The following is a 14101-nucleotide window of genomic DNA, read 5'->3' on the forward strand; positions in this document are numbered from 1 at the left end:
ATTGCTGTTTCTATATATTTCTGTGTGAATTGTGTTTTATTTTTCAAGAAAGTAAACAAATACAAAGGTGTGCCTTGGGTAGGGAATGCATATTACAGACCACCAGTGGATTGTAGACTTTTCCAGATAAAGTTTGAAATATTTTCCAGATAGGTTTTTGCTGTTAAGTTAATGTGATATGTGCAATTTCAACAATATGTTTACACAATGCAGTCATAATATGTAGTAAACCTTGATGCAATGTGCAACAAAAATGAATATATATGTAGTATCTGGCTTCTACTGGTAGAAATGAATTTTATTTTGCAGAAAATAAACTCAACTAAGAAACACTTACTCTGGTGGAGGCATCTTTGAAGGGTCCACATCTCTCAGAAATTCACACTGAAGTGCCTGTTCTGCTGTGCAGCGTTTGCTGGGATCAAGAGCAAGCATGTAATCAAAGAGATCTAGTGCAGCTGCAGGAATACTGTACAAAATAAATAAAATGAAGTGAAGAAAACAAAATAATGTTCATTCAAAGATTTCAAAAATTTTCTTCCCTTTTAGACTTAGCATTTAAAGAAAGTTATCCTTGTTTTCATTAACACTTAAAAATACATGATGATGCCTCAGATAACTGACATCTTTTTCACATAAATTGATATGCTTAATTTTAATGCTAAGCTAGAAGAATCCATACAAGTTGTCTATACAATGTAATGTTAAATATGTGCATACATTAAATGTTAAATATAACAATGTGAGTCTGAATGAAAAATAATGCCTCAAAAGTTGTCAGATGACACTAGAAATTCTGACAAATTCTTTAGTATCTGTTCTTTCCTTTCAGTTGGTGGAAACTGCTATGAGAAATAGTTATATTGTTATTGTTTATGAAACAGAAGGCTCAAATGACCATTTGTCACAGCATTTTAAGCAACATGCTTTAATTGAATGTTTGACTGCTAAAGGAGTTCTCCAACTGAAATTCAATTCCAAATGCTTATGGCAGTGATATCAAGTGACATGAAAACTGCATGCTGGACCAAAAAAATGTGAAAATGGTAAACTGGGCAAAAGTGATTTGCTTGAACAACAGCACAACTTGAACTAAACAATTAATAAACTTCATGAGAAATATAGATGAATTGACAAATAATCAGCAGACACTCAAAGAGGAATTGCTATCAAACATGACATTTCACAGGAACACATTGGTCATGTTATTGATTTCTTCAATATCAGAAGACTGTGCAAGATAGCTTCTTTTCATGCTTGATGGCAAAGATGAATGCCATAAGAACTGAAATTTGCCAGCAACTTTTACCATTCTATAAGAATAAAGCTGAGGAATTTCAAAAAAATTACTACATTGTAATAGCTGATTAAATATGGGTTCATAATTATGGCCCAAAAACACATTGTCGATCAAAGCAGTATCATACAGAATTTCACTTGTGAAGAAAAAAAATTCAAGACCCAAGTTTGGATCAGAAAATTCATGGTCATCCATTGTGGGCGATGTAAATGATATTTACATGATCATATAAATTTCTTAGGGCCTGTGACTAACATCCAAAACATCAATTAAAGAGTTCAGAAGTACAAGAAGGAAATTTTGTTGCAATATTTTGCTTCCAATGTTATGAACCATCCAAGAAGCAATTGCAAATGCCATATTTTCTTGATATTGAAGGAATATTTTTATTAGCATCTTTTTTTACTCAAAGAGGTAGAAAGGTCTATCAGGACCAAGTTGGAAGGATAGGATATGAAGATCTTTTGCGGTGGCTTTAAGATGCTCATCCATCATTGACAAAAGTGTGTAACAAATAGTAGGATTATATAGATAAGTAAATACAGATAACTAAACAGCTGATTTCAAGGATTACTTTTCTGTTGAATTCATTAAAATATCCTTATTCATTTATAAAATTGATATGGTTGCCCATCTCACAAGTTACTCTAATAAATAAAATAGTATTTGTCTCACATGCAATATTTCTCTCTGTGTAGAAAATATCAACTTAATTAAATAAAGACTACTTTTCAAAATTGTTTTTGAATCATACAAAAATGTATAGAGACCTATGAAAATAGTTTGAAGTAAATAGTCACAGCCTGCATAAAATAAGGGCAAAAGCATTCCTTAAACTCTGGGAAGGCTTTGGAAAAGACTTAGATTGGATGAAAGGGAATGTAAAACATAAGTAGACATGCAAGATTTGTATTACTATAGTCTATCTCAATAAAATTTAGTTCCACTATCTGTTGTTTCCTGATCTGGGTCTACCTAGGCTGGAGTATCTTTTGTTGTCTATAAATTCTGCTTCTTTTCAAAGGTGATATTACATACAGTAGATACAGGCTATGAAGATCATAAACAATAAAATAAATTCATGAATGGGGGAGAAACATATTATATTTAAATAATTAAATTCTTACAAAGCAAACTCTTCCCTCAGTCTTCGACGATATTGCTTCTTTGGTTTCATGGTATTGAAATATGCCAATTTTATAACATCAGGCCATACTGCAGGACACGGACTCCCACATATGCGGCTAGTAAAAATAATACATGTCATAAAATTAACAAGTACCACAAAGGTTACTGCATCAAACATGGATTTAATTAAAACAATGCCATTCAAATTTACACGATTAGAGATACTTAAAAAGACCAAATTTAATTTGTAAGACCAATTCTTTTGTAAGAATTGTAAGAATATCCCATCAGTAGAGAATTTTTGTTTGCCAATAAAACTATATAGCTCGTTGGCTACAATATTTTATCTTCATTAAAAAGTACTGCAACAGAAAGAACACAAAAATTGTAAGACGTGCTTAAAAAGCACCATTAAATTTTCTGAGTTGAAATCTATAATCACAATGTATTACAACTCTAGTTCCTCACTTTTTAAACAATCATTTGTTTGCATAAAGTTCTTTTTATTTTTGTAAAATACGGCAAGTAATATATTTTAATTGTATGAAGAGAAATAATTGCAGACTATTTGCTGAAAAGTAGATTTTTCAGAGTCCTAGGATATACTGACCTTATCAGTTCCAGTTGAGCAAGTTCTTGATTTGCTTGAAAAATTGGCTTTTTAGTAAAAAGTTCACCCAGGATACATCTACAAAAAGAGAGCAAATAATTCTAGGAGACTATGGGTCCAAACTGCTACCAAATTATGCAATTAATCCTTAATAACATTTTCTCAGAAAAAATACTTTCAGCTTAAAGTCTGTAGAGATTCTCAGTCATCCAGGTCATGGTTATCCCAAAGGTGCTTTTTCAGGAGGCAACTGGACTTTCTTGTTTTTTCTTTTGAAGATGTTTCTCTTCTCATCCAAGAAGCTTCTTCAGCTCTGATAGAATAGTCGGGAATGGAAGGATTTATATTCCTTGCAGACATCTGGTAATCTGCATCCTTTTAGAGCAGTGGTTCTCAACTTGTGGGTCGGGACCCCTTTGGGGGTCGAACGACCCTTTCACAGGGGTCGCCTAAGACCATCGGAAAACACATATTTTCAATGGTTTTAGGAATAATTTTATGGTTGGGGGTCACCACAACATGAGGAACTGTATTAAAGGGTCATGGTATTAGGAAGGTTGAGAACCACTGTTTTAGAGGGTCCTTAAAGCACTTGGATGTTTATCTGTGTCTTCAGGATCAGTTGAGTAGTACTCCTGATTCTTGTAGACTGCAATCCCACCCACCCCCCTCTGGAAAATCATTCCTACTCCCACACCATTCAAAGGGTGAGCTTTTAGCTATACAATTTGGGATGAACACCCTTTAAATGGTGTGGAATTGGAATGGATTTCCGGGGGGGGGGGGTTTGCAGACTACAGGAACTCAGGTGACCCTGAAGACACAGATAAACATCCAAATGCTTCAAGGACCCTCTAAAATAGGGGTATCAAATTCGATTTCATTGAGGGCCACATCAGGGTTGTGTTTGACCTCAGAGGAGTGGGCATGGCCAGGGTGGGTGTATGACATAGACTCAAACGCATTTTTTCCCCTTTACATTCAAAACAGCTATTCCAGACAAAGGGAGATTTACTTTCTGGCACAAATAGTCTCAATTCCATAAGGTAGAGATTAAAGACATTTAGAGTCCCCAACTGCTATGGGGCTTGACACTTTTGTATAGGAGCAGAGCATAAATGAACTGACAATTTCTCCAGATGTCTCTAAAAACTATCTGTCCAATCAATCTTTGTTACAACGTGACACAGCCCTAGAGGAGGACTTAATATTAGTAATAATTTATAAAACTGATATACCACCAAATTCTCTGGGTGGCTCACAACAATAAAAAAAATTCATAATTGAATCAATCACAGGTAAAAGATTAAGATAAAAGATGACAAACTCAGTGATATGAGGCGGTTCACATGTATATGATATGTATGTATCGGGGTGAAATCTACTTACCTTCCTTACCGGTTCGGATGTGCATGCGCTGCACGCGCAGACCTTCTATGCATGTGCAGAAGGTAAAAAACACATTACTTCCTGGTTAAAACCAGGAAGTAATGACATCCAGGCGGATGGGCGGAGCTTTGCTCTGCCGTCGCTACCATTGCCGAACCATCGGCCAAGATTGCTACTGGATCGGGTGATCCGGTCTGATCCGAGAGCATTTCACCCCTGGTATACATGTGTATATGTATGTATATGTTGTGTGTGTGTGTGTGTGTGTGGTGTGTGTGTGTGTGTGTGTGTGTGTGTGTGTGTGTGTGTGAAATTATTGCTATCTCTTCCATCTCTTTGTTATTTTTGGATTTATCTCCTCTATTCTTTCCTCGGCTCTTTCTGGTTTCTCCTCTATTTTCTGAATTTTTTGTTCATTTTTTACTGTCATTTGCTGGGGGATTTCTAGTCTCATACCTGTATCCTGCATCAATTCCATCATCTCCCCATGATTCCTTGTCATATCTTCCTTAATACATTAAAACATCAATAATATTTCTTTATCAACTGCATTTGTTTTCCCCTGTTGAAACATTTTGTGCTGATATACTAAACTAATCACTGCTCAATATTCCACCAAAATTTCAATATCCCAATTATCCAGAAGCACCAAAAATGCCAATATTAGTAAAATTTACACAGTCCCAGAACTGTTCCTCAAAATTCCCTAAATTTATAGTCCTTAAAATTTTCCAGTTTGCACCCTCTAAGTTTTCCAAATTTTTAAATCTTGTTTAATTTTTCTTCTTTCGCCTCATAGAATGTTCTGTCAGATGATCTTAATAATCCAAATTGGCCCACCAAATTTCCCCAAATGCCTTTAGTCCACAAAGTCAGATATTCAGTTTCAAGGATGTTTCTTGTTAATTGTAATCTATCTGCTTTAAAAATCTTCAAATGACTCACTAATACTTCCAAGTAGCCAAAACTGCAATAGATATGAAACCAAAATAAAAAGGCCTTCCAGGTGTTTGCCTTTCACTATTCTCTTTTTTCTCCTCTTTGTTGTTCTTGTATTATCAAATAATATCAAATAAATCTTACTTTCCAAGGTTATTCCCACGATGTACTAATAAAATATCTTCTTTGACCAATAGGTGGCACCCCCGCTCTAAAATCCAGCATTAAACACAGCAAAGATTGGGGGGGGGGGATAATAAAATAAAAAGCAAAGTTCCTCTATACAAATTCTTTCAATAATCAAACAGTATTATCCACAGATTAAATCACTTTTCAAGCTATTACCAGTTCCAGTCCAGTTTTTCTCTATTTTTAAAGCTTCAGTCTTCCATTAACAGTTTGTTTCACTTTTAGGTTTATAAACTTTCTCTGTGTGATAAATTGCTGCTTTCTAAACGTTTTGGAGCGTCTTTTTTTAAAGAATTCTTTTATTTGGGTTTAAGTCTCTAATACAGAAGTTGAAAGTTGTCTCACCCAGTTTCAATCCACTGCCCACAAATCATTCCAGCACATATTCTTCTTGTCCTGGTTGTCACAGTTTCGGCCTTGCCAAAATGGCTGTCATCTCTGCTGTCGATCAAGAGGGTTTTCTTTGGATCAAACGAGGAAATTGCTGCTTCCTCATGATCTACAAAGCATCCCTCCTTTCTTCACCAGCCTCCAGGGTGGCTTTGGCCCCATAGGGTCTCCTGGCAAGCAGGTATCAGCTGAGTTTCGCGATGCTCCATTGAGCTCCGCTATCCCATACCATCCCGCTGCAACGCCAACCGGTCAATTGTTTTTGGCTCTCCTGAACAATAGCCATCCAGAAGGTACCTAGTTCTAATTGGCAGATGCTGCTAACGAGAAGGTGAAGAAGGTGCTGCCTCCTGCAGCACCCTCCCAGCCAAAACAGGATGTGCGGTCCCATGTGCCCCATGGAGTGCCTCTGCCTCTTGCAGCACTGTACCTCCTGCCTGCGGGGCTGGCCTGGAAATATCAAAGGACCAGCCTGAAGTGCTTCTGCCACGCGATCCGGATCCGGCCCACGGGCCTTGAGTTTGACACCTGTGCTCTAAAACTATGCAGATTACCAGCTGTCTGCAAGGAATATAAATCCTTCCATCCTTTCAGAGCTGAAGAAGCTTCTTGGATGAGAAGTGAAATGTCTTCAAAAAAAAAAAAGCAAGAAAGTCCAGTTGCAGCACCTTTGGGACTTCTGTCAGTTTAAAATATTTAGAAAGCCAAGGAATGCTGAAAATCTCCAAAACAAAAACAAAAACAAAAACAAAAAGCAAGTCCTAAAAAAAACTATATTCAGAAAATATTTTGAAATCGTTGGAAACCCCATTTTATTTGTAGTCCTGTTTCACTGCATTGTAGGTACACTCTAATGGCCTCATTAATTCTATTAGCACATACCTGCTGTTGTATCCAGTCAGCCACATTTTATGTGAATAAGTATAAACAGGGACTGTAACTGCACCCCTTTTTAACACACACTAGAGATAATCTCCAATTCTGTCAATAAAACAATTGCTGCTACAGTGTAATGTATCCTGATCTCTGATTCAAATGTACCCATTATATCACGTAATCTGTACCTTTTTCCAAATTACTTTGCTGCATAAAGTTTGTTAGCAAAAAATGCCTCACCCACAGCTCCAGACATCAATGGCAGGTGTGTATCGTTCCTCTCCTAGCAGAAGTTCAGGGGGACGATACCATAAAGTGATAACTTTGTTGGTATATGGACGACTGGGGAAAAAAAGAGAATATTTTTGCATTTTTATTCAAACATAATTTCCCATTAAACATTTTTACAAATCATGTTATCAAAATGAATTAAGTCATCCTATAGGTCTTCTGAGCTCACTTTTCAACAGAATTACAGATTTCTTTCTGAAAATTTATTTCCTAAATTGATACTGGGCTGTTTATACATTTCGTTTATACAAGTCGTTTATTTTAATAAATAATTATTTTCTACATAACAGCATGAAATAAAAGCGACCAGTTTTTTAGCTTGTGTTGATTTTTATATGCATCAAATTCTTCACAAGAATTTAAGATGTTGTTATGTATTGGCAAGATATATGTGCAAATCCGAACAGTATTATGTTTTGTAATTGACAGATTGGATGCTTAAATGTCAATACGTAATTTCTCTAAGTATCACCCAAGATTTCTTGGTATGCCACCCAGCATGCCCAATAACCAATAGGACTACCACAGCCAATTTATGCCATAAGCTTTCAATTTTAATTTTTAGATTGTGATACTTTTGTGATCTTTTCCAATTCTTTGTCCTTTTGTCCTATTATTCCCTGGTATTGCTACATCAATTATCCATACTTTCTTCTTTTCAACCATAGTTATATCTTGTATGTTATGAGTCAGATAACATACCAGTCTGTATTCTGAAATCCCACAATATTTTAATCTGCTATTTTCAACTACTTTTTCAATTTTTTGTTAATGGCTCATTATAATTTTTACAGATGTTCCAGTAAATAATTTTGGCAACTATCATTTGTCATTTATTATAACTATGATCACAGATCCTGTGAGCTGGATATATGTTCTACTGCATCTATTGCCTACTGCACAATTTGTATCTTGCGTCATTTGACAATTTTTCAATTCTGGCCTTAACAGCATTAATTTGAAAAGCTTGTTTTTGAGCAACCATATTCAAAGCCCTGTTTATTTTTAAATCTTCCAGTTCTAAGTCATTGCCAGGATTTATCTTTATCTACTTTCCCCATGATCTTTTGTAGATATAATGTAATCTACATTACAGGTTAAATTATTTTGATATTCATATTTGTTTTCTGTACATGACAAAATCTCCAATTTTTAACTTATCAATGCTTCATGACTGACTTTACATATTCAGGTAATGCACGCTTTTCTTCAACAGTTTGACATGAAGTAAATGTATTATGGCTCATTGCCCAGGTGTTAATCACCTTGATACTATTTCCTCCTATGGGTTTGAACGCTAAGATCTTCCTCATTCTCATTATTGTATTCACTTCTGACCTTCATAACTTCAGTGTGCTTAATACTGTCATCTTGAAGAATGTCGAGGTATTTGCAATGATTGTCTTCAGCCAGACTCTTGAAGTTATTACCACAGGGCATTGATTACTTCAGTATTCACCATGTCTCCTTTTATTTATTTGACTGATTTAAGAAAATTTATATGGCCAACTCATTCTCAGTGACTCTGGGTGACTTATAAGGTTAAAAGCTCAATTAAAAAAAAAGAACTAAAAAAAAAGAGAAGTGCCGTTTTTCAAATGCAATTACATTTTTACACAAAATATTTGGGTGGTCTGTGACTGCTAATTTTGGCATTATTTTCTTAATCAGTTTCCATTGAACAGTAATTCTGATTATTTTCTGATTTAGAATGTCACTGGACGTCACTGATGTTGTCAGATTTCTTTTTGAACTACCATAAGATTGGGTCTGAATCAATTTTTGCTGCCCAAAGCAAAAGCCAATATGGCATCCTATGCTATGTACAAAATCAGTTACTGTTACTGATTTTGCAGTTACTGACTAACAGTCATGTCTTACTTCAACAATGACTGTAGAATTGCCTGACACCACTGAGATCAACAGCATAGTTTAAGAAACACAAAGGAAGCTACCAGTATATTATAATCAGCCCCTGTTCTCCACCACCACCCCTTTTATAGAATTTTTATTTTTAAATCTACATCATATTAATTCATGAAGAATGTGGCCTCTGGGTATAATTCATTTTGTTACAAATAACAATAATAGCATTAATATTTGTTACATTATTCAAATTTGTGTAATCCCATTATTAATATACATATTTGTTTTATAATAATTATTCAGTATGTCAATGTTCCATTTTAATACCAATAGTAATATTATTTAAGCATACATAGTAATACCATACTTTGACCGCTTATCTTTCCATCTGGTTATTATTCACATTCTATCATATAAAATTATATAAATATTCCCCCTATTTCTTATTTCTGCCTATATTCCAGGACATCATTACTTATCCTATTGTTAATACACATGTTTATATTAAGACATAGTCCTTCATTATTGGTTGTTCAATATTTCAATACACCATTCTAATGCCAATCATCATATTATTTGGACATATGTTCAAGTATGTAATATGTAGATGAACCTCACTCTATCAAAGACCTTGGAATACTCATATATAATGATCTAAGTGCCAAAGCCCACTGTAACAACATTGCCAAAAAAAGGCATTAATAGTTGTAAACCTAATCTTGTGTAGCTTCTTTTTCGGTAATATCCCACTACTAACCAGAGCATATAAAACATTTGATAGACCAATTCTTGAATACAGCTCATCTATCTGGAACCCGCACTGCATATCGGACATTAATACAATTGAACATGTCCAGAAATATTTCACACGAAGAGTCCTCCAGTCATCTGCTCGCAAAAAAAGACCTTATGCCACCAGACTTTAAATTCTGGGCTTAGAAAATTTAGAACTACGCCGTCTTTGGTATGACCTAAGCATAGCTCATAAAATTATCTGATAAAATGTCCTACCTGTCAATGACTACTTCAGCTTCAACCACAACAATACACGAGCACATAATAAATACAAACCTAAGGTAAACCGCACCAAACTCGATTGCAGAAAATATGACTTTAGCAACAGAGTGGTCAATGCCTGGAATGTACTACCTGACTCTGTGGTTTCATCCCAAAATCCCCAAAATTTTAACCTAAAACAGTCTACTGTTGACCTCACCACATTCCCAAGAGGTCTGTAAGGGGCGTGCATAAGAGCACCAGCGTGCCTATTGTCCCTGTCCTAATGTTTCTATTTGTATCTATGCTTATACTTATTACCAAATATGTTCTTGACAAATAAAAAAATAAATAAAATAAAATATTATTATTATCTTTCCATCTAACTGTTACTTTATGTAAAAGGGTGTATTCTTATTTCTTTATTCTAGTTTTTCAATAGGCCATCATTATATTAGAAAAGAAGAAGAAAATATTTCCTTTCTATCCATCATCTCTTACCCGTTTTAATACTTCGATTCTTATTCTCCCATATTCCTCTCTTGGATCTTTCTCTCTATCAACACCTATGTCTTCACCATTCAATCTAGGTATTTCTCCCATCTCTATCCTCCTAAGCTGCCAGGTCGCCAAAATATCCACCCATGCCCCGATCTCCCTTTCAAAAGTATCTTCTAGATTATCAGATTCCATTTTTAAATCTCTTAAAGTACTTTTTTCCTTGGTTTATTTCATCAGTCATTATTATTTTTGTCGTATTCTCCTTTTCATCTTCTTGTTTTATTTGCTGATTTGTCTGTTCTGATTTTCCCTCTGTTCTTTCTGTTATCTCCTCTCTTTCCTGGACTCTTTAATCTTCATCTATTATCAGTTGTAAGATATTTTCTATTTTCCCATTCATGCCTTGCAATAAGTTCTGTGTTTCTCTGTAATTCTTTGTCATAGCATTCCTAATGTCTTGAAACATCAACACCATTTCTCCTGCAGTCCCACTCATCTCCCCTTGGTAAAGCCTCTTCTCCTGTTTTAATAAGTCCCACTCTTATCAGCGGTCCAGAAATCAAGTCTGATGTTGCTCCTCAGAATATTCAACAATAATTTTTTACATCTCAGGGTTATTAATCCATTCCATAGATAGTCCAGGCAACTTTCCAAAAGTCAAAAGTCACTTTACTTTTTTAAAGAGTCTTCCTTGTTCTCACAATAGAATCTCCAGTAATCATGAAATAGATATTTATAGAACAGTAAATCACCACAATCCTCCAAATAGGCCTTGTTTGGTTCTCTTATCAAAATTTTTTTGATTGTTTTGTTTTGTTGGGGTATGATATATTTTCCATTCACTAATAGATGGCACCCTCAGCTTAGGTTTCAGCGTTGTTTCAAATCTAACAAATTAATTAATCCAAGTTTTAATTCAGTTTATGAAAGCAAAGTCAGCTATTCAGGTAAATAGTTCCAGCATTTTATAATGCCTTTCCAATACAAGCCTAGCCAGTTTAAACAATCCAATTTTTGGTATTTTTTTTAAGAAAGTCTTTAGCTTTTCTCCCCTTAATTTCTTTCTTTTGGGTCTAAGATTTTTCTCTCTATCGTTATTTGCCGCTAAGAGTCTCTTCCTGGATTTTCTCTTTTTTTTCTCCTTTTTAAGTTAGGGTCTAAATAAAAAAGGAATAAAAAAGGAAGCTCCAGTCACTGTTCATCTACATCGCTCCTTCCCATTTTTTTTGTTGCCTCGGCTGTCCCAGCTTCATGGCAGCCATGATGGCTGCCTCTTCTCATCGCAGATAAGAGAGATAAAGCCCTGTATTGAGCGGAAGAGTTGTGGCTCTCTGCAACCTGCAGGACTCCCCTTTTCTTCACCACCCGTACAGGAAGGCTTTAGCTTCTTTCAGAGCCGTCCTATGGGGAGATGTCGGCACGGGAGCACAGAGACCCGCTCCTCGCATCCAATCCCACCACAATGTCAGCCTGACATTCCAAATCAGCCCCTGTTCTTCAAGGGCTTGTCACTGTTTCTGTCTTAGCACATGGTATCTTATGTACAAGCCTGCAGCCTAAATAGCTTTATATTATGATATATAGAAAAATATTCCATCACACAATAGAATGTATTATACATTTAGTACAGTGGTGCAGTATAGAAAGATTTTTACTATAGGCAGTCCTCATTTAGAAACTGCAATTGGATTTTCTTAATCTACGTATTAAATTTACTGTCTTCCTTAATTGGTACTTAATTTTTATCTGTGGGTTTTATTCTCTCTTTTGTGTCCCTATTCTTATTTTCCTTTCTTTTTCTCCAACCAGTTATACCATTTCTGCCATACTAAATAATAATCTGTTTCTTCCTTTTCTTGTATTTCTTTTGTAAGTTTGTCCATTTCTGCACATTCCATAATTTTACTGATTATTTTGTCTTCTGTTGGTATATCTTCGTGTTTACAATTCTGGAAAAAAACTATCCGTGCTGCAATTAGTATATGAATAATTAAATATTTTATTTCTTTTTCGTAATGTCCTGTAATTATTCCTAATAAGGTTTCTGGCTTCGTTTCTATTTTCTGATGTGTGATTTCCTCTATTTGTATCTTGAGTGCCTGCCAAAACTGTTTTGCTTTCTGGCAAGACCACCACATGTGGTAGTAGGTTCCTTTTTGCAGTTTACAATTCCAGCAGGTTGGAAAGGTGTTCGGAAACATTTGTGCTAAACGGGCGAGGGGAAGGTGCCACCTATAGAACATTTTGTACATGTTCTCTTTATACATTGTTAGTTTATAATTTACTTTCCATAGTTTTTCCCATTTTTCCAATTCAATGTTATATCCGAAATTTTTCGCCCAAATTATCATATTTTTGTTGACCACTTCTTCTAATTTAATTCTTAGTAGATAATTATAGGTTTTGGTTATCAATTTATCATCTGCCCCTTGTAAAATTTTGTCCAATACATATGGCTCTTTTTGGAATCTGAATTGTACTGAATCTGTCTTATACCTGGATTTTTTCTGTAAATATGGCCACCAGTCAATGTCTGTACCCTGTTCTTTTAGTTCTTGTCTTGATTTTAATTCCCCTTTGCTATTTAACAAATCTTTGTAAGTTTTCATTTTGTCCATATCCATAGCATTGGGGTAGATCTATGCCTCCATGATCAATAGCCATTCTGGAATTTTGTCATAGTGTACTTTTTTTACTTCTTGCCAAGTTTTTAACAATGATTCTCTAATAATATGCCGTTGAAAGTATCCATATTGTTTGTCTCTTCCCTCTCACAGAAATGTGTGCCAGCCTCTTTGTAAATCAAAACCCTTTAGTGTTAATATTCTTTTATTTTTGAGTTCTATCCAGTCTTTTATCCAAATCAATGATGCAGCTTTGTAATACATTTCCCAATCTGGTAGTCCTAATCCTCCATTCTCTCGTTTATCTTGTAGGTGTTTTGTTTTGATCCTTGCTTTCCTCCCCTGCCAAATGTAATTTGCGATCATTTTATTAAAATCTTTGAAGAAATCCTTCCCAGGCCTTATCGGGATTACTTGGAACAAATATAGAATTCTGGGTAATATTCATTTCAATCGATGCAATCTTTCCCACAAATGATAATTGTAACTTACTCCACGTTTCTAAATTCTTTTTTATCCGTCTTGTCAATTTATCATAATTATCTTTTCTAATTGATGATCCTTTGTTGGTAAGCCAGATTCCTAAATATTTTACCTTTTTTACTGTTTGTACTCCCAATTTATCTTCTAATTCTTTCTCTTGTTGGTTGGTAAGATTCTTCGTTAATGCCTTTGTTTTTTGTTTATTTATTTTAAGTCCGGCCACTCTTCCATACTCTATTTTTGCTAATAATTTAGTTCCTATTGATGCTGGTTGTTCTAAAATAAAGACCACATCGTCCGCGAAGGCTTGGAGTTTATACTCCTCTTTTCTGATTCTCAATCCTTTTATTTATTTATCCTTTCTGATTTCATTTAATAACGTTTCTAGAGATAATATAAACAGTAAAGGGGATAGGGGACATCCCTGTCTCACTCCTTTTGATACTTTGAATTGTTCTGTCATATCTCCATTTATCATTATCCTTGCAGTTTGAGAGAAATAAATCTTCTTAATCATAT

The 14101-nt window shown here is 34.9% G+C and overlaps 1 protein-coding gene across 2 annotated transcripts in view; it reads right to left on the bottom strand.

The window, feature by feature from the left end:
* Positions 1–14101, bottom strand: part of CDK13 (cyclin dependent kinase 13) — a 70628-nt gene that overhangs the window by 8720 nt on the left and 47807 nt on the right. For both annotated transcript variants that reach the window (XM_034415092.3, XM_034415021.3), the window contains exons 8-11: positions 7062–7163; positions 3039–3116; positions 2428–2544; positions 338–469 (exon numbers count right to left, since the gene is read on the bottom strand). In XM_034415092.3, coding sequence (XP_034270983.2) covers positions 338–469; positions 2428–2544; positions 3039–3116; positions 7062–7163 — 429 coding nt within the window. The remainder of the gene's footprint in view (positions 1–337; positions 470–2427; positions 2545–3038; positions 3117–7061; positions 7164–14101) is intronic.

This window comes from Pantherophis guttatus, chromosome 4 (assembly GCF_059756535.1).
Source record: "Pantherophis guttatus breed Tessera chromosome 4, ASM5975653v1, whole genome shotgun sequence".
Taxonomy (NCBI): domain Eukaryota; kingdom Metazoa; phylum Chordata; class Lepidosauria; order Squamata; family Colubridae; genus Pantherophis; species Pantherophis guttatus.